We start from the raw sequence: 24583 nt of genomic DNA on the forward strand, positions 1-24583 counted from the left end.
ACATATATACATATGTGTGTGTGTGTGTGTGTGTGTATATATATATATATATCAGTCATGATTATTCCATATAATCTTGTTTTCCAAGTCCACTATAAATTCATGGAGGGTGGAGTCTTAGTAAGTTAAGGAGATAGAAGATATTTGGTAAATATCTGTCAAATACTTTCTAACATGAGCTAGAGAAAACAAAAGATTATTTTTAAATGATACCTTAAGACTTGAAAGCAATCTCATAAAAGTAATTTGTAATATGGTTGTTATATTTCACAATAAAAATAAAACTCAATACATACCTTGACTCACTAGAAATATGCAGGTAAGGGTGGGAGAGGAGGGCACAAAAAAAGGTTTTAAAGAGTTCCTGTTCTCAATGAATTTACAGTACTATTTGATGCATACCATAATTTCTCAAAAAATTAAAATTTAAGATTACTGAATCCAGGAAGAAGTATAAAATTGTTTGCAGTTCAAAATGAGAAGGGACTACATCCATTTGGGGAGAAATTAGGAGGGATGAAATAAATAACATTTTGAGAACATTGAGTATGGTTCTAAACATTTTACATGTATTAACGTGTTAATTCATTTAACCCTGACCCAACTGCGATGTAAGTATTAACAATTTAATAGATGATAAATACAAGGGTGATGCCTTGAAGGATTTTGACTGGAGAAGGAAATCCCAAGCAAAGTGTGGAGAGTGTTTATGACCTAAAAGGAAATTGGTTTGATACAGGTAAAAATCTATGGGTGAGCACTAGGAGATAGAGCTGGTCAAAGCTGGTTAGGGCCATAGTGTGAAGGCTTCGTGCACAGTACATAATTCGAGACTTTGGGGATGGCCAGGCGTGGTGGCTCACTCCTGTAATCTCAGCAACTGGGGAAAAAGTTTGAAGAATTGCCTGAGTCCAGTAGTTTGAGACCAGCCTGGGAAACATAGTGAAACCTTGTCTCTACAAACTTTTTAAAAAAAATTAGCTGGGTGTTGTGGCATGGGTGTGTAGTCCCAGCAACTCAGGAGGTGGAGGCAGGAGGATCACTTGAGCCCAGGAGTTCAAGGTTGCAGTAAGCTATGATAGCACCACTGTACTCCAGCCTGGGCAACAGAGTGAGACCTGTCTCCGTTTTTTAAAAAAAAGAAGAAAAGAAAAGAGAGAGAGAGAGAGCGATACTTTGCAGATCATGGATACATCATGAGAGTGAAATGATTAGGACTGAATCTGCATGAGCGAAATTAATCAAATAAGTAAACTAGAGTAAATGCAAAATGGAAGCAGAGGCATCAGTTGAGACTCTGCTTGAAATGGTTTAGGCAAAAAGTAGTGAGTACAAAGGAAAGGTGATGAAAAGGAGAGGTGGATTCAAACAGGCACTGTGGAGGGAGACTGTGTAACTTTTCAACTGACAGGAAACATGGGATGAAGGATGGGAAGGCTCAAAGATACCTGGTGCTTTCTCATACAGCTAAGTAAGATTAAATCAATTATTAAGAACTAGTAAGAAAACTTTACCAGATGAATCTTCAGGAAGCTGTTGTGTAAAGTCACGCACAAAAACTATCCATCACTACATGCAATGTTAAGAAGAACTTATGACAATAGAAATATGAAATTTTCATTCATTTCATACTAATTGTTAATATGAAACACAAAGTATATGAAGCATTCTTACCACTTTGCTGTATTCACTATCCGAATCACTGCTAAGTTCCTCAGCATTCATATTTTCCAAATCGGATTCCCCAGGTGCAATTGGCACTGTCACTGTGAGGCTGGGATTGTGAATAAATGATTGACCATCACTGTCTTCCATCAAGTGTTTGTCCATGCTGCTTCCAAAACCACTGATTTTATCTTTTTCCTTGAGGAAATTGTGACCTTTGCTCATTTCAGCAAGTGTATGGTTAGAAATATAGTTTTCCTTCTTAGTATTCAGATCTTCTGCTTGTCTTATCTCCCTGGAAATCTTTGGCTTTTTGGAAAATGCTTTTAGAATAAATTCACGTAAGGTTTGTTTCACATAATTTATTCCCTTTTTAATTCTAGTCACTGCAATCTGGAGGTTGTTTGCATCAGGGTCTTCTTCAATTGCTGTAAGATTGTCTGAACTAAATGAGCTCAATAATAAGGCCAGAAATAGGTTTAGGACCTATATCAGGGTGGGGAGAGGGGGTAGAGAAATAGGGAGACAGGAAATATAAAAAATAAAATAAAATAAGTACACTTTTCCGAATATAGGCCACAATACAAACCAGCAACGAAGATTTCTGCACCTTTTCACACACGGATAAGACCACGTGAGAGAGAGAGAGGCGAGGGTAGACTCCTCATCACTGTATCCCTAGACTAGCCCCTGCAGACTCAGCAGCAGAGGGTCAGCAATACCCAGGAAGAATTACCATGGGGAGCAGAGAGAATGATCCCTCACCATTATCATTACATCATTTCTAAGTTCATTTCTGTAGCAGTAGTGCCTTAATCAAGTTCTCTTTTATGAACCCAAAAAACTCTCCTAGCATTCATCTATCATTACTCTTTATTACCTGTGAGAAACAGGTAGAACAAAACAATTGTGACTATTTTCTATTGTGCTAAAGATCTTTGTTCACTTTACCAGAAGATAAATGTCACTTGTTCCAACAAATGGAACACATAATACTTACAAAGTTCCTGTAATAAAATATTCTGTCCAAGAAGCATGCTGCTAGAATACTGCTTAATGTGACTTTTAAAGCACAGAAAAGGACCTGCCCCTTGAACCTGATTCACATGCAATAATGGCATTATGATTGGCTGGCTTCATTGCCTATTATGTTTGCCCTAGAAGCAATTACAAAAAGGGTCAGGACAATTTCTATTCTCTTGAAGCAAAGTTTTATTTCTGAGTTAATTATTTTTTTTTTCTCACTGAAGTAGAAGTGCAGGTGAACTCCACATTGTAAAAAAAAAAAGTTCACAGAGGGCAGGAAACATGTAAATTGTAAATTATATTTAAACATTGTTTTATCCAGGAAACAAAAAAGGAAATTGAATTGGCATTTGATGTAAGTCTTTTCATGGCCCAAATCATCTACCTCATGTTTTAAAAATCGAAGTAAGACCTAACTGAAGAGAAGGTACTCATCCCTCATTTTGGTCATACCTAAAACAATTTCTCTGAGATGTAAGTAAAGACAGCAGGCTAAAATTGTGTGTCTCAATAAGTCCGATTTAGGAGAAAATTCTGGAGGTCGGAGGTCTGGGAATCATAGTGAACAATTTTGATAATTGCTAAAAATCCCTGAAATGGTTTAATAGTTGTCAATGAAAAAGTATATTTCACTATGAAATACATGTTTGTATATATTTGTTTTAATAGGAATATTGGTGAAGATCTGAGGGTCCATTGTACTGCTTTAGTCTCCTTAATCTGTTCAAGTGTTAAACCATTTTAACAGGGTGCAGTGGCTCATGCGGTTCTCACTTCGTTGAGAACAGCTGCTGTGACAACTTTCTTTCCTTCAAAAATCATAAGTCTCTAATATTTCTATAACCTAGTGGGTATCACAAATCAAAATAAAGTCCATTTGTATCATCTTTGTATTATCACGTTAAACAAGAGAAGAAATATTAATAAAATGTATACTTGATTCAAAGTCTCATTTTGATTAATGGTCTTCACAAGTTTCCTGATATAGACCCGAGCTGACTAAAACTTATTTTTCCAAATGTTTTCCTAAACCTATGGTCCTTAACCATTTCAACTAATTGGCAATAAAATGATCAAAAGAATAAATTAGAGAAATATAAAAAAAGAGAAGCCAGTTTAGCATATAACTCTAATGTGGAAGACTATATGAGGAATATATTTTTTTCCTTAAATTTTAATTCTATGATATTGGTAGTTCCTCCATTAGTCAAGAGTTAGTTATCAACTTTATGAATTTTCTTCTGTATACTTTCATTGCCAAGAATTAATAATTAAATAATAATAATATGAGTTAGTTAACACTAATTCTACACGAATGAAACACTCACCAATATATCCCCTCTGTTTTTTACTATAAATCTATATTGCCTTTCAAAGGAAAACATAACTCTCACACCAGTGTCCATGATGAAATATTATATTATCCATCGTTCAAAGGCCCACTTCAAAAACATCCCTTAAGTCTCAATCTAGAACTCTTTCTTTAAGTGTCAAAAGCATTTTATTTAACCTTATTGGTAGAACTCATCACTTCTTCCTTGTCTGATAACTTTTGTGTTCCACTTTTCTGTGTCCTAATAAGCATCTCAAAAACAAGGATTAGACCATGAGTAATTGGTTTTGGTCTTCCACCCTAAATAATACCTAAACAATGCCTTCCTATCTAAACAATACCTAAATACCTTTCTTTTCACAGAGAAGATACTAAAAAATATTGAGTGGAAAATGTGGTGAGAGCCAAGGGAATGCCTTTCCCTTTGAATTTGCCTGAATAAATAATAAACATTTAAATTATTTGTGATCATTGGCTTTGATGTGGCATGTTTTCACAAGTTATACCTTTCCCAATTTCACGATTTTATGTCAAAATTTTGTAAGAAGAAATGCACAGCTGGGCGCAGTAGCTCACGCCTGTAATTCTAGCACTTTGGGAGGTGACAGAGGCTGGATCACCTGAGGTCAGGAGTTCGAGACCAGCCTGGCCAACATGACGAAAACCTGTCTCTACTAAAAATACAAAAATTAGCCGGCACAGTAGCATGCACCTGTAATCTCAGCTACTCAGGAGGCTGAGGCAGAAGAATTGCTTGAACCTGGGAGGTGGAGGTTGGGGTGAGCCGAGATCACATCATTGCACTCCAGCCTGGGCAACAAAGCGAGATTCCATCTCAAAAAAAAAAAAAAAATACACAAGCAAATCCTGCTATAGGAGCTTATAAATACAAAACAGAGAAGAAGAAACAAAGAGAATGTGCATTTCATTCCATATTGGAAGGAATTTATAAGGCTGTATAAAACTAGGAAGCTTATTTATTACTACAACTTGAGGGTGATCAACAATTATAGAATGGTAATCCATGATGTATATTTTTTGTGCAGTAAAAATCTAGAATTTGTGCTGCATAAATGCCTTTGTGTATGTCTGGCACAGTATCATTTAGTGTGTGACTGGATGAATGTAAGTTTCTGTCCTGACTTCTGAATCCTCTTTTTATGGTGGTTACAAGGACAACAATATTTTAGTAATTTTTTTCAACTTAGTGGGAAGTGAAGGCACTTACCATATGGCTGTTACCATATCCCACCTTCTGGATACCTGATGAGAGATTTGATGTCAAGCTGACCAACTGTGACAAGTCAACATGGCAGATTTGAGAATTGAGATGAGTGGCTCATAGAAGAGCATTTTATCCCAATTTTCTCCTGCTTGTAAGCTTGAAAGTTTTCATTAATCAGTATAAGGAAGAAAAAAAATTAAAAAAAGTACAAGCCAAGAAAACACTAATTCAAAAAGTAGGCAGATTGCTCTGTCCACGCGATGCTATAGGCCAGTGGCTGGAAAACTTTTTCGTAAAGGGCCAAATGATAAATATTTTAGACTTTATTGGGCATACGATTTCTATGGCAGCTATTCACCTCTGCCACTGTAATGTAAAAGCAGTCATAGAAGATATGTAAATGAATTGACATTCCTATGTTTGAATAAAGTTTATGAACACTAAAATTTGCATTTCATATAATGTGCATGTGTCATTTATTCTTCTTTTGATTATTTTAACCACTTAAAAATGTAAAAATCGTTCTTAGCTCCCAGGGCCACACAATAACAGGCATTGGACTGGCTTTGGTCTGTGGGGCATAGGTGCTGATCCTTGCTATAGAGGCTAGTCTTACACATGGCTATAAGGTGTGGGACCAGTCCTTTCATTTGCCTTGGTCCATTATTAACTTCATTTTTGTTATTATTAACTTAATTATATTTTATTTACTAGTATAGCTTCAAGAGAGCATATGCCATCACTTTCAAAATTAGAGAAAAAGATAGAAAGCTTTGCCTTAAAATGAATAGGCAGTGATTTTGAAAAATATAAATATGGGTTATTTGGCTAGGAAAACTAATACAAAATTTTGTTCTCTTTCCTGTTCTTTCTTGTATTAAAATTATCACTATTCTTTTGCAATTAATAATTGTAGATATAATTAATTATAAAATTATAAAAATAATAGATCACATCATCACAAAATAATTTCCACAGAGAAATTAAAATGTATAAACATCTGGTTACATACCACCAGGTTTCCAATGACCATGACCATCATGTAAACAATAAGGCACATAGCTTGACCAGCGACCTCCATACAGTCCCACATGGTCTCTATCCACTCTCCACACAGCACGCGGAACACAATCAGGAAGGAGTGGAAGAAGTCGTTCATGTGCCACCGTGGGAGCGTACAGTCATCATTGATCTTGCAGACACATTCTTTGTAGCTCTTACCAAAGAGCTGCATGCCGACCACAGCAAAAATGAAGACGATGATGGCCAACACTAAGGTGAGGTTACCTAGAGCCCCTACTGAGTTACCAATGATCTTAATCAGCATGTTCAATGTTGGCCAGGATTTTGCCAACTTGAAGACTCGGAGCTAAAAGCAAATATAAAGTTTAATATTAATCACTATGAAAATCTTTTCAATGTTTCCAATCTTGATTTTTGTTCAAAGGTTAAAGCAGACTTTAAGTCCTATAATATTGTCATTATTATCCAGCTAAAATATTCTTATTTTTCATTTTCATCAATTTTCAATATCTCTGTTATTTTGTTCCACTTGCCACAAAAAATTACAACACATATTATGAAGAAACTATGTACTTTTAGTTCAGGATTGCTACAGAAACCTCTTATCATAATTTGTGATATTTTTCTTTTAGAATTGATAATTTATCCTTAATTCTATTTTCTAATACTTTCATACATTTTCTCATGCTGACACTTAGATAAAATCTAGCATATTAGAGGAATGTGCTTTAAAAAGTCTTTATTTGTTTTTATATTGTGAAGATCAGACAACAATTGTTTTGGGGGATAACAATTTGATCTTTAATTACCAAATTCATAAAGTTATGAACATATAATCATTGAAATTCTGTAAGCCACAAGCTTCTTACTCTGAAATAAATTATTGTACTATATTAATATAATAGAAAATATTTATATTATATTAGCATGTACTTCAAATTAGAATTGAGCATGTCTTCAAAAATTGTAAAAATATTCATGTGGTTTTAGTTCTTTAAGTGCATTTGTCAATGAATGGATTTTATTTTACTAGATATCAAGATATAATCTTGCCTTTTGATTCAAATTCCCAAAAGTTTTAAAAAATAATGCAAAACCAAAGAAATACCCCTTTATTATAGAATATAATGGCAACCTTAGTTTATGTTTACCAGTCTGAATGATCGCAGAACTGACAATCCTTCCACATCTGCTAGAAAGAGCTCCACTAAACTTAAAGTCACAATAAGGCTGTCAAAAATATTCCAGCCTACTTGGAAATACTCATATGGATCCATGGCAATCAGTTTTAATACCATTTCAGCTGCAAAGATTCCAGTAAAGACCTAAGTGAGAAAAATAATGTTTTTCTGTTAATATTAGAAAATAGGAAATCAACACAATGATAATAATCACTGTTTGCTTAGCATTTACTGTGTTCCAGACAGTTTGCTAAATACTTTATAAATGGATATTCTTATCTAACTTAGTCCTGTAAATTAGGTATTGCTCTTCCCTGGCTCCCATCTCAGCATCAAAAGGTTGAAAAGCTCTAACTGTCCTGTCAGTGCTCATCATTTTTAGACAGCATTTTAGAATAGCATATTAAAATTTCAGAAGAGTAAAACATTTGGTAATTGACACAGTCACTATTTTCAAAGAATTTATGTGGGTCAAAAAGTTGTTCTGGAAGAAGATAAAAAGAAAACATAAGTTGATACTGAAATTTTGAGCCAGTCTTTTTTTTTCTGATCTGACTACTGTTAGAGTAATAAAGAACATGTTGACTCACTCTTTAAAGATTTATCAGCAGAAGAGAAAAAAGTATTTAATTGACAATGTGGCAGCTAAAGTAAGACTTCTAAAGCTTTGACACAAAAGTGCATTGCAAAATATCATTAATTCATGATACTGGTATCAAAGGACTCACTTAAAAAGGCAACACCGAAATGAATCCTTTGGGTACACTTTGACTCAAGGAATCTGACCAAAGAAGATTCTAAGGGAAATGTTTAGGTCTATAACTGCAGGAGTCAATTTTCAAATAATGCAGGATCAAGAAGATTGGCAGGGAGCAGCTGGACTTGAGGTTGTGGTAATAGCTGTGACCAGGTAAATCCTTTCTGAGTTCACAGGGATGCAGTCGTCTCAGTGAGAAGGTACTTATTTGCAAGATCCGGATCTCCATCAACAATTAGAAACTAGATATTCCTGCCTTTTTCCAAAGATAAATAGAAGGGAAGAAGAATGCTAACTCAGCGAGCACATGGGGAAAAACATTGGGAATATTTGTAGACAATTCAGAAGAAAAGACAGACTCAGAAAAGAACTTCTGGTCTTCAAATGTCAATTTGTTTGGGACCACAGCAAAAGCAAAATTATCTTATATAGACATTGACAAAGATACCCAAAGTTATTCATGGTTTATGAAGAGTCATAAGCTGAGATTCTCTGGCCCTAAAAATGAACTGGTGCCTGCCTCACATCCATAGTCAAAAACTGGCATTTTGTTTACCCTGAGTTAGTGTGACCAGCACTGTACATTTTAGAGATCACTCTGGCATCAATTTTACTAATTGGATCTCATATCTTCCAGAAGTCTGTTGATCACCTTCTTGCCTACCCTTGAGTCTTCTATGTCCAGTTCAACCATTTTGGTTTCTCCAAATAGTTGTTTTTAAAGCTTGTTTCATTAAGTCTTTGAAGTTTTGATGACAATGATGTTGATGATGATGATAGCTTTAATTTATTGTGTATTTACTATATGCCAGGCTAATAAGCAGAAAGTATTTAATCCTCCCAAGAATATGATAAATGAAATAGTTACAATTATATTATAAATAACAATTATTTTATAATGAAGTATTATTTTATAAATGATAAAATTAAATACTACAGAGTTAAAATATTTGTCCAAGGGCATATCACTCATATAATGCAGAATCAGCATTCAAACCCAGGACTTTGGGACTCTGAGGACCCAAACACTTCACTACTATTATGTCAAAGCAGTACATCCATAGGTTTTCTGAAAATATGTGAGGTGTGTACTTACAAGAAAGCAGCAATGTAATTAGGAAGGTGTGAGAAAGAACCAAAAATGTTAAGTGTTGCTCCCAAGAAATATGCTGGCAGAAAAAATCATTATCAACTCCCAAGATGGTAACCTTTTATAGAAATAGTATTGTTATTTGTAGACCTCAACAGTAGTGCACAATTATTTTAAAAGACATAACCAGAAACTTGACTCTACACATCCATTCATATGGAAAGTTCTGGATATGCATAATTCTGAGGCTGCAGATTCATCTGACATAAAAAATATGAAATGACAATGATGACAACTAAAAAGAGAAACTGTAAGTACATAACACACAATAAGAGACTTACCAAATTTCCTATAGCAAGTACATTTTTGAATTCCTCAGTCATTGGGTGGTGTTCCATAGCCATAAATAATGTGTTTAAAACTATGCAAATGGTAATTGCAAGATCTACAAAAGGATCCATTACAATAAAATAGATACACTTTTTGAATTTTATCCAATATGGAGAGCAATTCCAGATCAAGAATTTGTGTGCAAATCTGTACCACCAAGGTGGACATTTTTGTCTGGACTCTTCAAGTTCTGGGAGAAAAAAACAGAGAACATGAAGTCAGCCATTTGTCTGTTTCACTCCTAACCAGATACAAATCAGTCAGGCATTCTAATATTGAAACAAGGTTTATAGTTTAGATTTTGAAAATTTAACAGTACTATTTCAATGAAGGCATAGCCTCTTATGTAAGTCTATTATGACATGTTCGTTGCCTAGATGAAGCATAAGAGAGGGTAAGGAAGTGAAATTTATGACTGCAAGCACATACGTGGGCATCTTTCAGAGAAAAATGCACCTAACATGTGATGGTAAACAGGAGAACTATGTTTCCTTAACAGAGAAATGTATGTTTTCCACCAATATGCATATTTTTCACCTGTGTTTTTAGTCCCATGACAACAATAAGATGAGACTATTCTGTCCAGAAAAAAACTCTTGCTGTAATAGTTCACAGGTGAAAACAATCCTAGAACCAAGCAACTAGAAATAATTTATGGAGGACTCATGAAATAGACATTTCACACCATTAGCCCATTTACTTCTCACCATTTATTTAGGAGATGAGTAGACACTTTGCCCCCACAATGGGAATGTGGGGGGTGAAGTGTTAGACCAGGGACCAGGTGGGACCTGGGGCATATTGTCAGGGGAGAGGGTAGAAGCCAGCACAGTTTGTAAAGTTGTCACCCTTTGACTATCTTTGCTTATTAGAAGAGACAATTTTTGAGCGAATATGTAATTTGTAAGATTATATAGTGACAGAATCATGTAGCTCTGGGTTAACCTTGTTTTCTGCATCAATTACTATTAAATCACTTATCTTTGAAAGGTCAGATCACCCAACATCTGTCTTTGTGGGTTTTCTTTTTTTCATTTTGCAAAATCATTTTTGCCATGTTACCAATGTCTGTGTTTAATAGCAAATAATTTTATCCATTTTTAAGCACATAAAAACAATTCCATCAGTATCCATTGGTTATCTTTACCATCATTTAAAACCATTTTATGGTCTCTGAATTCTTCCTAAGAATTTCATGTGCCTATTTAAGGTTGACCAGATTTATGTTAATTTTATTTAAGAATCTGTACAGTAAAAGAAGATTATTACATACCTTCCACAGTGTTTGTTAATATGCTTGCTCTACTCATTGCTCTCTGTCTGAGGTTGGGATCATTCAGCATATCCTCTGAAAGGAGATAGGAACTACAACGCCTTTTCTTGTGTATTTGATTGGTCGTGCCCTAAAAAAAAAAATCAATTAATGTCTTAAGAACAGAATCCTAATAAATTGTAGGTATAAGATAAAATCTTGCTTATATAGCTGTAGTGAGTAATTAAAAGTAGAGCCTAGATTGCTGGGTTCAAATTATGGCTCTGCTACTTACTGGCTGTATATCATAGGAGAGCTACTTAACTGTCTCAGTTTTATATTGGTAAAATGGGGATAATCATAGTGCTTGCTTCATATTCTTGTGAGGATTAAAGGAATTAATATTTATGAGATAAAAAATAAAGCCAGCTGCTTTTTTGTTATATCATCACTATCATCACCTCTCTGCCTTTCTGAGTGTTCAATTTATTCAGATAGTTTTGTCATGTGACAGTCCTACATGAAAACAGTGAAAGTGCTGTAGTGCTGTGTATCTAAAGGGGTAGAATCTCAGTATTCTCTGATAAATTTCTGGAATTACTTTTTATTGAGGGAACAACATTAATGAAGCTCCTGTAATGGTTGTCTCTTACTGCCAAGGAAGACCTCATGAACTGAGCAGAGCATACGATGATAAATGACTCAGTTTGAAAGGAACAATTAGTGAAATGGAGAATGCAAGCTACATCTGAAAGAGGTGACCTCTCTTCAGCTCTAGAAGTTGTTGCCATGCAAAAACATGAACTCATGCATACCAAGTGTATTTATTTTTGTGAGAAAATGTCTTATTTTTAAAACTTGGAAACTAATTCAAATTTAAAACACTATGTTGGTTCCATGCAGGCCAGAAATACACACACACACTCACACACACATATATACACAAACAACTCTACAACTCTAGATCTATCATGTTTGTCTGCTTGTGTGTGGTATGTGGTATATATTTTAAATATATATTTCTAGATTTGTAAAGTTGTATAGTTGTATAGGTATAGTCATGCATGTATGTGTATCAAAACACAGACACACAGGGATAGATATGTGCATGGGTGTATTATGCATCTATGTGTATGTGAACAGACACACCCATTTGAGAGATCTCTGTAAAAAGTCAACTTTTTGAAAAGTCTCGAAAACCAAGTTTTCTGTGCTATAGTCTGTCAAACAAGAATTTGTCAGATTAAACAAATTATTTTCCATGTAGACATGTTTCAGGTATAGAGATGACATTATTAGTTATGCAGTGTTTTCATATAAACCATATATTGTGCCACAATTTTATGTTTACTGTATTTCCATTGTATCTTATAAGTATCCACTAATTCCTCTAGTTTTGTAGTTTTCACTTTAGGATTTATTGTGATACTGATTTTTCTATGGTGAAAAAACTCTTAAATGAAGAAACTTCATTAAAAATATGAAATAATCTCCTAATCTGATATAAATTATATAGTATTTTACATATTACACACATAATTGCAAAACAAAATGCAAGCAAAGTTTGATTCCACAGAAATTTAACATGCTCATTCAATAATGAAAAATACCTTGCAGAAGGGCTTAAGCTGTATCATGCACACATAGAGGTCACATGTTACCTAAAAGCACATGCATTTATTCAAATTGAAATATATGTGTGGCCATGGATTTGATGGAACTTTACTCTCACTTGAAATACTACATTGTCTGCAAATATAAATATATAAGTATGTAGCATATGTTTGAAGCTTATTGGGTTAGTCAAAGCCCTTGCTGATATTGGTAATGCAGCATAGCATAGTGAGTGGGCTAAAGAGATATCCTGGAAACTCCAGGAATGAGAAAGATCTCACTTTCAAGCCTAATCAGACACCTTTCTCTAACCACTCAGTGACTCGTAGACCTTTGGAACTGCTGTAAAATGATTGTTTTGCTTTTATGTTTGTTTGTGTCAATGCTTGCATTTCAGATATTTTGTTCTGATTCATAGACTCCAGATGAAATATTTTTTAAAAATGAAAACAGTTATGTTTCATTTATATGGAGGACCTAAGACATAGCCATTCTAAATTTTTTCAAGATAAGAAGCCTACTGCACATTGGAGAGATAGCAGAGTGAGTGGTTAAGACCACAAGATCTGAAACAGACAGCCTCCGTTTCAACTTAGGAGCTACCATTTATTAGCTGAGTAAATTGGGGCAAGTTGCTTCATTTCCCCATGCCTCAATTTTCCCATTTGTAAAACAGAGATAATAATGTATCATCTCATGGGGTTGTCATAAATACTAAATATGTGTTTGCTGTTATTAACAACTCAAATAAGATTCCTTGGAATAGGTACATATTAAGCTGTGACCTGAAAAAGATAGCAGTAGCTGGCAAGTAATCCAAATTTCTTCATAGAAATGGGATCTATTATTAACTAATATCAGCATTATCCTTGCATTTTCTGTGCTGATATCTATCTATATATGTATCTGTCATAAATTGTTCTCTAAAGAGATTATAATCTTCAATTATAAAATTAATAGACAAGTACCTTTTTACAAAAATGGGATTTTATCTTTGAGTTAGATGCCTACAACACATAGAATGAGGATTAGGCTAATGAATCAAAGGTGTGTTTCTATAGAAAAAGTATTGCAAAATGCAGAGCCATTCACAAGACCAGAGAAGGCCCTTCAGCAGAGAGACTGACTGATGCAGGAACAAGGGCCCAGCCATGCCTGAGCTATGTAAAACGTCCTTACGCTGTCATCAGAAGTTGCCTTATCTATTATCACCTCTGGCAGAAGCTGTCCATTGGGGAGCATGAGGGCTGAGCGTCCATCAACCAGGGAGACCACACCGTTGCAGTCCACAGCACTGTGCATTTTCCCGTTCACCGGCAGCATTGGTGGGGACCTACTGGCTTGGCTGATGTTACTGCTGCGTCGCTCCTGGGGTCTGTGGGGCACAAACAGTGAGCCCCTTCTGCTCTCATTGTCTCCAAAAATGCTGTGCTCATCATCGGCAAATTCAGTCTCAGATCCTATATCTCTTCCTCTGCCTTTGAAACTAAAAAGACTTGTTCTGCTGCTTCGCCTTGCAGAAAACAAGGAGCCACGAATGCTGAGTGGTGACTGCAGAAAAATTAAAAAAAAACGTGGTTGCTGAAGCACCTACTGATAGAAGTACACTTCATATAAATACCACTGAATCCACTGGCCTGAGGGCAGGTGGCTCTGTACTGACTTAAAAGAAACATACTTAAAAACGAAGCAATTCAGTGAGAAGAAAACTTCTTCCACTTAAGGGATGAAACAATTTGTAGAATTCATCCTTTCAGGACCAGGTAAATTATTTGTTGCTATACAGCTCTCTAATATTCTGGCCTAGAGTTACTGCTCCATTCTTTTAATGCCATTCATTTTGCTGCACAGAACTTATCACTTAAAAAAAGAACTTAGTATTGCTACTGGTCATTCAACTTTTTATATATCAATCCCCAAGCTTCACAAAAAAATTGGAAATCATGCTGTATGGTTCTTTGCGTTGAAAATCCACCTTACATACTAAGAGCTCAGTTAAAGTGCATTTAAAGAGAGCTTTTAGCACCAGTTAATTTATAAAGTCATTAAATATTTAAAAAGAAGTTGCCCAATACCAAAGAGGAGGAAAAATTCAATTCATGCTTATATGACTCATGTCCAGGATGTAAATCCTTTCGAAGGATCTAGTTCAATAGACATTAGTGCTTACTATGTAAAGAACAAAGTGGCAACTATTGTGAACAATGGAAAAAGTATGGTAAGGTCTTTGCCTCAAAACCAGCTTGGACTGCTGCTGTCATATTTATTTTTATTGATATATGTGTCCAAGTTCTGTATCATCACCTAGGTTCAAGTGAAATTTTGAAGGCAGGGACTCTATCTTTTATTACTGTGTATATCAGGAGAATCTTGTAGATTTTTAACTAGATTTTTAGTTTAGAAAAGTGATTTGTGGGGTTGTGTGATGGAAAACAGGGAAGACCTAAGGAAAACAGAAGCAATGGTTCATCTTGGGGGTTTGTGCAGAATTATAAGCAGGGAGGCCTGAGAGATGAAGGTTTCAGTGAAAAGAGAAAGGGAAAGAGAACTTCCACATAAACAGAATTAACAGACTATGGCACTACATATTAGTAGTTGATGTGGTTGGGGGTGGAGGATATCAAAGGCTTCTCCAAAGTTCCAAATGGGTGAGTGATACTATTACCTATAGTGGTTAAGAAAGAAGAGAAACTAGTCTAAGATTAGTTTTTAACCAATGAAGCATTACAAAACACAGACTAAATACAAATACAAAAGTTATTCTATAGTGTGAATAGTCTCTTTATTTCTACAATGGTTCTCAGGAATATTTTGCTTCTGAAAATTAGTTTATTAGAAAATACATTGACAATTCTGAAACTATCAGGTCTTTCAAAAATGATTGAACCCAAATGGAAACCTGTGTACATCCTTCCATAAATGCCTAGCGATACTAAGTTTTTACTTAAAATCATACCAATGAAATCACTCACTATCCTCTCCCAAGTTCTCTTACCCTAAAATAAGACATTTTTCTCTAGCATTCTGCCTCGGGTGATACACATTTAGCAATTTGGGTGGTACCTGATTGGGGGTAGACAACCTCTTTTCATGTGCTCGTCTATGCCCTTCGACACCAAGGTGGAAACTTTTTCTTCTGATGCTGTCCTCTGATTCTGATTTCGACAATTTCTCAGCATCTCCCTTTTCCTCTCCACTGGAGAGCTTCTTTTGATTCTTTTTCTTTCTTCTGTTTCTTCTTTCTTTAGCACTTTTAGAGCTCAGTTTGGATGTTTCAGAAGAACTCTCTGAGAGGCCCATAATTCTGCTTCTCCTAATACTTGTATATTCAGCCGCTGCCGCTGCAATTGCCTGGTTGGGCCAAGACGTTAACACTTAAATGAGTCATTTCCAAATCCTAGGAAACCCTAGGACAGGACATATTTCACCTATCAGCATAACAACATGGTGCATATAATCATGTCCTTTAAACATGAAATGATCGTTTTCTTTACACAATGATCAGAATGCTTACAAAGTATATATTTGGTTTTTGTCTCAGGTTGAAATAAAGCTCTATTGTATTTTAGAATTAAACTATTACATGTTATTAACTTGCTTACAGTAAAGACAAATTAAATATTATATGTTAAAGTTTTACAAGGTAATTTTGGAATGTAAAACTTGCATAAACCATGCAATAAGACAGACAATTTGATTATCAGGCAATTAACTCCATATCATCAATAGAATCAGGCACTCTATGGTTTAATAAAGATTGAGTTATTTGAAAAATAAATGAATTATTAAAGCATAATATTGTAAGAAAGTGGTAAGGTCAATGACTATTGGCCTGAATGAAACTTCTGGGAATTCCCTAGGTAGTACCTGGGATAACCTAGTACTACCCCTTTACAAAATGTTTTGTTTATAAACACTAAAAAATTCTTGTAAAAACATGGGAAATAAAGATATAAATGAAAAACAGAAAAAAAGTCATCTTACCTCCCAGAAATAATTGGTGCTAATATTTCTTCCATTCTTTTTATATGTATGTATAATTTTAAAATTGAGATTGTATCGGACTATATTATTTAATCCATCATTATTCTAAAAGATTTTTCCTCATGATAAAATAATTTAAAAAAAACACATAGTTCTATGGCAAAATAATACTTTAAGATATACAATTTTCATAATTTTCTTAGTTATTTTCTAATTTTCCAAAATTTAAATGTTTTCTGATTTTTACCATTATTAAAATGCTGCACTGAATATTTGTGCATCAGAATTTATCTGCATTACAGATGATTGCCCTCCCCTAATACATTAGACTCCTTGAAGAGATTTAACTAGGTGAAACCTTCAGACAAATGTTAAGACACCTGCAGTACATTTGAAATTATGTTTCTCTTAGTACAAGCCTTCTCAAACATTTACACTGAAGAATCTCTCTGGAAAGAGGATTAAGGAGGAAACTTTCGAGAATCTATGACAACCTAAATTAGCCACACCAAAATTATTTTCTTAATATCTCATGTTTTATCTTAAAAATCCTTGTGACATTAACAAAACATGATGCACTGTTTTAGTCATACCCCATAGAAGAGTATCTGTTAATTTTAACGTTAAAATAATTTTCATGAAACCACTGTATACAATTGGTACTCTGGGGAAATCCATTGTGTGTGTGTGTGTATATATATACATATATATATATAGTATATATATATAAATTGAGATTATATATATATCTGACTATATTATTTAATCAATTATTCTAAAAGATTTTTCCTCATGATATAATAATTTAAAAAAACACATAGTTCTATGTGTTTATATATATATACACACACACATTTATATGTATATGTGTATGTATATATAGACATACACACACACACTAAGTCATTGTAGGTAAAAGGTTTAAGAGGAACAGCCTTAGATCACTTTTCATGCAGTGAGGTGATTATGGGGAAAGTATCAATTCTAGCTCAGCCCAGAATTGGTTCCTTTTTCCACACCAGAAATGAGGATACAGTTTATACACAAAAATTCATTAAAGAAAATCTAGCTGGAGAAGGCCAAGCATATACCGCAGAGCCTCTGTTGTAACCGTTTGCATTTCTACCTCTAGGAAGAATTTTAAATCAAATAACAGTACCTCAGCTTCTTCTTGCTCTTTTTTAAGTCGGTCTAACATCTGTTGAAATTCTAATTCTTTCTGTTTAGCTTCTTCAATGTTTGCCTGGTTCTGTTCTTCATATGCCATGGCAACCACAGCCAGGATCAAGTTTATTAGATAAAAGGAGCCCAGGAAAATCACTACGACAAAGAAGATCATGTAGGTTTTGCCAGCAGCACGCAGCGTCTAGGGAAAAATGGAAATTGTCATTTGAACAATAGAAAGTTTTTTTAGTAAATTATTTCAATTTGACAGGCATGGGCAAATCTGACAGTTTGGTATAATCTCATGTTATCAAAAATATAAAGAGAAAAGTTATATCTTCATGGAAAACAAATATTAAACACATTTTCAGTACGAAGAATATAGCAATGTAATATGCTTATACTAAAGTCATGTATGATTCTTGATTATTAAGTGTAGTAGTATAAAAATCATGCATTTTTTCCTACAGTCTGAAAATTACTCATAAAATTAAATCCTTTGCTCACTTTCAAATTTTAGGAACAGGTGATATCCATAGTCCCTTTTACTGTTAAAATTCTATCTTTTCTTTCTTTATCATCAAATATTAATAATATCATTGAATGTTAACACTAGGCAGATGGTCTTATTTAATTTATTCATCTCATAGGTATTTTCAATTAACTTTTTTTCGCTTTCTTTGCTTTTTAAAATAGAATTTATTTTTCAAAATAGTTTTAGGATTAGAGGAAAATTAAACTGAAGGTACAGAGATTTCTTTTTCTTTTTTTCTTTTTTTTGGCATAACGTGCAGGTTTGTTACGTGGGTAGACACGTGCCATGGTGGTTTGCTGCACCCATCAACCTGTTACGTACATTAGGTATGTCTCCTAATGCTATTCCTCCCTTTGCCCCCCACCACTGACAGGCCCAAGTGTGTGATGATCTTCTCATTACCCATGTATTCTCATTGCCCACCTCTCACTCATGAGTGAGAACATGCGGTGTTTGGTTTTCTGTTCCTGTTTTAGTTTGCTGAGAATGATGGTTTCTAGCTTCATCCATGTCCCTGCGAAGGACATGAACTTATTCTTTTTTATGGCTGCATAGTATTCCATGGTGTATATGTGCCACATTTTCTTTATCCAGTCTATCATTGATGGGCATTTGGGTTGGTTCCCAGTCTTTGCTATTGTGAATAGTGCCACAATAAACATATGTGTGCATGTGTCTTTACAGTAGAATGATATGTAATCTTTTGGGTATATACCCAGTAATGGGATTGCTGGGTCAAATGGTATTTCCAGTTCTAGATCCTTGAGGAATTGCCACACTGTCTTCCACACTGGTTGAACTAATTTACACTCCTACCAACAGTTTAAAAGCATTCCTATTTCTCCACATTTTCTCCAGCATCTGTTATTTTCTGACTTTTTAATTATCACCATTCTAACTGGCATGAGATGGTATCTCATTGTGGTTTTGAATTGCATTTCTCTAATGGCCAGCGATGATGAGCTTTTTTTCATATGTTTAAGTTACGGGATACATGTGAAGAACATGCAGGTTGGTTACATAGGTATACATGTGCTATGGTGGTTTGCTCCACCTATCAACCCATTATCTAGGTTTTAAGACCTGCATGCATTAGGTAGTTGTCCTAACGTTCTCCCTCCCCTTGCCTCCCACCCCCCAACAGGACCCGGTGTGTGTTGTTCCCCTCCCTGTGTCCATGTGTTCAAATTGTTCAACTCCCACTTATGAGTGAGAACATGCAGTGTTTGGTTTTCTCTTCCTGTATTAGTTTGCTGAGGATGATGGCTTCCAGCTTCATCCATGTCCCTGTAAAGGACATGATCTCATTCTTTTTTTAATGGCTGCATAGTATTCCATGGTGTATATGTACCACATTTTCTTTATACAATTTAACATTGATGGGCATTTGGGTTGATTCCATCTCTTTGCTATTGTAAATAGTACTGCAATAAACATATGTGTGCATGTGTCTTTGTAGTAGAATGATTTATATTCGTTTCGGTATATACCCAGTAATGGGATTGCTAGGTCAAATGGTATTTCTGGTTCTAGGTCCTTAAGGAATTGCCTCACTGTCTTCAAAATTGTTGAACTAATTTACACTCCCACCAACAGTGTAAAAGTGCTACTATTTCTTCACAGCCTCACCAGAATCTATTGTTTCTCGACTTTTTAATAATCACCATTCTGACTGACTTGAGATGGTATCTCATTGTGGTTTTGATTTGCGTTTCTTAATGATCACTGATGTTGAGCTTTTTTTCATGTTTTTTGGCCGCATAAATGTCTTCTTTTGAGAAGTCTCTGTTCATATCCTTTGCCCACTTTTTGATGGGATGCAAGGCTGGTTCAATATATGCAAATCAATAAATGTATCCATCACATAAACAGAACCAATGACAAAAACCACATGATTATCTCAATAGATGCAGAGAAGGTCTTCAATAAAATGCAACATCCATTCATGTTAAAAACTATCAATAAACTAGGTATTGATGGAACATATCTCAAAATAATAAGAGCTATTTATGAAAACTCCATAGCCAATATCATACTGAATGGGAAAAAGCTGGAAGCATTCCCTTTAAAAACTGGCACAAGACAAGGATGCCCTCTCTCACCACTGCTATTGAATATAGTGTTGGAATTTCTGGCCAGGGCAATCAGACAAGAGAAAGAAATAAAGGGTATTCAAATAGGAAGACCGGAAGTCAAATTGTTTCTGCAAATGACATGATTCTATATTTAGAAAACCCGATCATCTCAGCCCCAAAACTCTTTAAACTGATAAGCAACTTCAGCAAGGTCTCAGGATACAAAATCAATGTGCAAAAATCACAGGCATTCCTATACACCAACAATAGACAAGCAGAGAGCCAAATCATGAATAAACTCCCATTTGCAATTGCTATAAAGAGAATAAAATACCTAGGAATACAGCTTACAAAGGATATGAAAGACCTCTTCAAGAACTACAAGCCACTACTCAAGGAAACAAGAGAGGACACAAACAAATGGAAAAACATTCCATACTCATGGATAGGAAGAATCAATGTCATGTAAATGGCCATGCTGCCGAAAGTAATTTATAGATTCAATGCTAGTCCCATCAAATTACCATTGACATCTTCACAGAATTAGAAAACTACTTTAAATTTCATATGAAACCAGGAAAGAGCACATATAGCAAAGACAATTCTAAGCAAAAAGAACAAAGCTGGAGGCATCAGCCTACCTGACTTCAAACTATACTATGAGGTTACAGTAACCAAAACAGCATGGTAGTGGTACCCAAACAGACATATAGGCCAATGGAATAGAATAGAGACCTCAGAAATAACACCACACTTCTACAAGCATCTGATCTTCGACAAACCTGACAAAAACAAGCAATGTGGAAAGGATTCCCTATATAATAAATGGTGCTGGGGAAACTGGCTAGCCATATGCAGAAAACTGAAACTGGGCTCCTTCCTTACACCTTATACAAAAATTAACTCAAGATGGATTAAAGACTTAATGTAAAACCCCAAACCATGAAAACCCTAGAAGAAAACCTAGGCAACACCATTCAGGAAATAGGCATGGGCAAAGACTTCATGACAAAAATACCAAAAGCAATTGCAACCAAAGCCAAAATTGACAAATGGGATATAACTAAACTAAAGAGCTTCTGCACAGCAAAAGAAACTAACATCAGAGTGAACAGGCAAACTATAGAATGGGAGAAAAATTTGGCAATCTACCCATCTGACAAAGGTCTAATATTGAGAATCTACAAGTAACTTAAACAAATTTACAAGATAATTAACATTTCTATTAATAATTGTATAATGTAATATACTTTTATCATACAAAGCATTTTAAAGTGAATTTAGGATAGTATCAACTGATATTAAATGAAAAATAAGTCTTACCTCTGATGAAAAATTATTTTAATTTTTTTATTTGTGTTTCTTTAATTTTGAGTAAAGGTGACCACTTCTTGCATATTTAAAAATATTTGCATTCCCATTTTTGCTGTAAAGTGCATCTTACATAATTTCCGAATTCATTTATAATATTCTCGGAAATAAAGTAAATATAAAATAGGCCAAAAAAGAAAAAAAACAGATCTGCAGCTATTCTGAGAAAAGTGAATCATTGTTATGTGTAGTATAGAATAATCATTTTGGTCTCCTTCCTTTTGGCTTGGCTGCTGAGACTATACAAGTAAATGGAGACCACAGCCCTAAGAGGTTCACATTCAAGTTAGAGGAAATAGCCACATGAATTACCACTTACAATACAAGAGATCAATGATATAAATGGAAGAATATACAAAAAATCATGGAAGTCTACAGTTGGGAGCAATTGATTTGGGAGAGAAAAACTTAGAGAAATGAATTGCATCTTTAACTTTAAATAGGAGTTCAAAAATAAAACATCGTGAGCAGGTGAACATCAGAGAGCCTCTTCTCTTCAGGCCATCCCAAGCACGCATGGAAAACAGTGCATGTGCAGGAGCAGCTTGAGAAAACATTACAGTATGTCCTGGTACTTAACTAGGACCCCATGGGATGATATACTCAGGAAGGTGAAAGATCTAGAGATTAAATATGCCCAGAAAAGATAAGAAAATTATTTATGATTCGAGAACTACCCATATTATTAGTGATGGGAGTAAAACACTAATAATTTTGGTAATAAGATAATAGAGTTTCCTCCATTCTCAAATAAATAAAAATCCTCCTAATACAGGCTCTTAACATACACCAGATACATATGCCATTCAAAAATACAACGCATGTTTCTCTTGGTACTCACCTGTTGGTAAAGGTTTTCCCAGTAATCTTGGGTCATTAGCCTAAACAAGGCTAAGAAGGCCCAGCTGAAAGTGTCAAAGCTCGTGTAGCCATAATCAGGGTTTCTGCCAATTTTCACACAGGTGTACCCCTCTGGACACTGACTACACATGAAAAAGAACATTATAGGTGAGAGTGTCTTCAGGACACAAGCTAAATAGCCTTACTGAAAAGTTACAAACTCAAGGTTTCTTCCATAGGGGGACAATATTGAATAAGGATTAAGAATACATGATTTGGCTACTGACTACTTAGTGACTTTACCAAATTCTTCAAGGCACAAGTCTGTCTGTGAAAATAGGATAATAACATCTACCTCAAGAAAATAAGACTTGTAATAAGTTTAAATAAGATAATGTGTACAAATTACTTAGCTTACATCCTGCACATAGAAAGTGTTTAATAAATCATAGCTGCCATTAGCATCATCATCATTAAAACATGGAAATTTTCAACAGACGTTTTGTAATAGTTCTTGGTTCAGTAAATATTGATATGTAGGCTGCTACCAAAGCTCTTTCTGTCTGTATAATTCTTGGAATAGATTAGAGTCAATAATAGTCAAAATATAGTAATTGTCTAAGTTCATAAAAATGTGCAGCTTTAAGACTTTTTTCTTTCTAAAATTGGTGGACTGGTTTTTCCTGATGCCATTAAATAAATACAATATTCTGAGATTCTTCTGGGAACAGCAACCTTATCCAGTTTATTCCTACGTTCCCAGTGTACACAGAGCCTGATGAATAGATGTCTGCATAGGGGGAAAAGCAAGAGCTAATGCAGCTAATGCTACAAAATGAAGTTGGTGTAAGAGAGAAGCAGCAAGATGGACAGTTGAATATATATAATATTCTTATATATACAATATTCTTAAAATATGTGTACCCAAGTCCAAGGAATCCCTTTGCTTAGAGTGGCCAAAACATGACATTCAGTCACCTATGAGTCACATTTAATTGGAGAATGAGTGGAACTTGGGAGTAGAAAGAAAAATAGATTTTGTGACTCTTCGTTTTCCAGAAAGAAGACCTGAAACTATCCAACCAACTTTTGGTGGAGTTTTCTAGAAGTAACATTTTCTACCTTCTTAAGATTTATATGACTTCTGTCTTGTGTTAATTCGAGCACTGTCTCAAAGTCTTGCTTTCAAGAGTATGCATTAACTGTGAACATTTTAAAGACTGGATTTGCTGTGGGACAGAATGAGTCAAATAATACCATGAAATATATAAAAAGCAATATAGAATCAAAGACTAATTTGCAAACTGACTGAACATTCTTTTCCTTCTCTTTCAGCCTTTAGACTAAAAAGAAAACAAATATTACATACCCTGAATCTGTGCTGAAACCACAAAGGAGAGCATCTTTGGATCCCTCCAAGTAATAAAAGTATTCTGTTGAAGAAGAATTTGAACAGTTATAACATTACAGACTTTAATCTGTGATTGTGATAAAGGAGGTAAATTAATTGATATAGACATTTATCTACAAATTCAGGCCTGGTCCCAGGCAATATGCATCCATTTATTTACTATTTTCTCATATATTCTCCCTCAAATATTTATTGATAATCTCTTAGAGGCTAGGCAATAAACATGACAATAAACACGATAAATAAAATCATTAGTTTTATGAGACCTCCTTTATGTTTAGGTGAGGGTGGAGGTTGTGGTTGGATAAAAATTTAAGTAAAGAAATAAATATACAAGATATTTTCAGATAGTGATAAATGATCTAAAGAAAATAAATTAAGGCAACGTGGTAGGCTGCAGTCAGGGACGGTCTTTCTAAGGAGATGATATTTAAACTAAGACCTAAGTGTGACAAAGAAGACAGCCATGAAAATACTGGTGAAGAGATATTTGGGCTGGGGGAAGAGAAAGAGCTAAAGCCCTAAGGCAGAGATGAAGTTGGTGTGTGGAAAAGCCAGCAAGATGGCCAGTGTGGCTACAGTGTGGTGAGAGGGAGGATTGTGATGGCAGAGGTAGGCAGGGGCCGGATCATGTCGGAATTTGCATA

At 34.8% G+C, this 24583-nt stretch overlaps 1 protein-coding gene and 1 long non-coding RNA gene across 9 annotated transcripts in view; one reads left to right on the forward strand and one right to left on the reverse strand.

Moving 5' to 3' along the window:
• LOC104005249 (uncharacterized) overlaps positions 1 to 24583 on the forward strand; it is a 145440-nt gene that overhangs the window by 119982 nt on the left and 875 nt on the right. For all 3 annotated transcript variants that reach the window (XR_008546809.2, XR_002942742.3, XR_001716065.3), the window contains 2 exons: positions 6367 to 6526; positions 23861 to 24023. This is a non-coding gene — a long non-coding RNA (uncharacterized LOC104005249). The remainder of the gene's footprint in view (positions 1 to 6366; positions 6527 to 23860; positions 24024 to 24583) is intronic.
• The window catches only part of SCN9A (sodium voltage-gated channel alpha subunit 9), a 179526-nt gene that overhangs the window by 74011 nt on the left and 80932 nt on the right, over positions 1 to 24583 (reverse strand). For 3 of the 6 annotated variants that reach the window (XM_016949458.4, XM_054679925.2, XM_016949462.3), the window contains 10 exons: positions 23895 to 23958; positions 22527 to 22668; positions 17700 to 17906; positions 15620 to 15907; positions 13736 to 14107; positions 10964 to 11093; positions 9642 to 9880; positions 7424 to 7597; positions 6262 to 6618; positions 1675 to 2151 (listed from right to left, as the gene is read on the reverse strand). In XM_016949458.4, the coding sequence (XP_016804947.3) occupies positions 1675 to 2151; positions 6262 to 6618; positions 7424 to 7597; positions 9642 to 9880; positions 10964 to 11093; positions 13736 to 14107; positions 15620 to 15907; positions 17700 to 17906; positions 22527 to 22668; positions 23895 to 23958 (2450 nt within the window). The remainder of the gene's footprint in view (positions 1 to 1674; positions 2152 to 6261; positions 6619 to 7423; positions 7598 to 9641; positions 9881 to 10963; positions 11094 to 13735; positions 14108 to 15619; positions 15908 to 17699; positions 17907 to 22526; positions 22669 to 23894; positions 23959 to 24583) is intronic. The other 3 variants (XM_016949463.4, XM_063791290.1, XM_016949460.4) reach the window with 2 other exon arrangements.

This window comes from Pan troglodytes, chromosome 13, assembly GCF_028858775.2.
Source record: "Pan troglodytes isolate AG18354 chromosome 13, NHGRI_mPanTro3-v2.0_pri, whole genome shotgun sequence".
Taxonomy (NCBI): Eukaryota; Metazoa; Chordata; class Mammalia; order Primates; family Hominidae; genus Pan; species Pan troglodytes.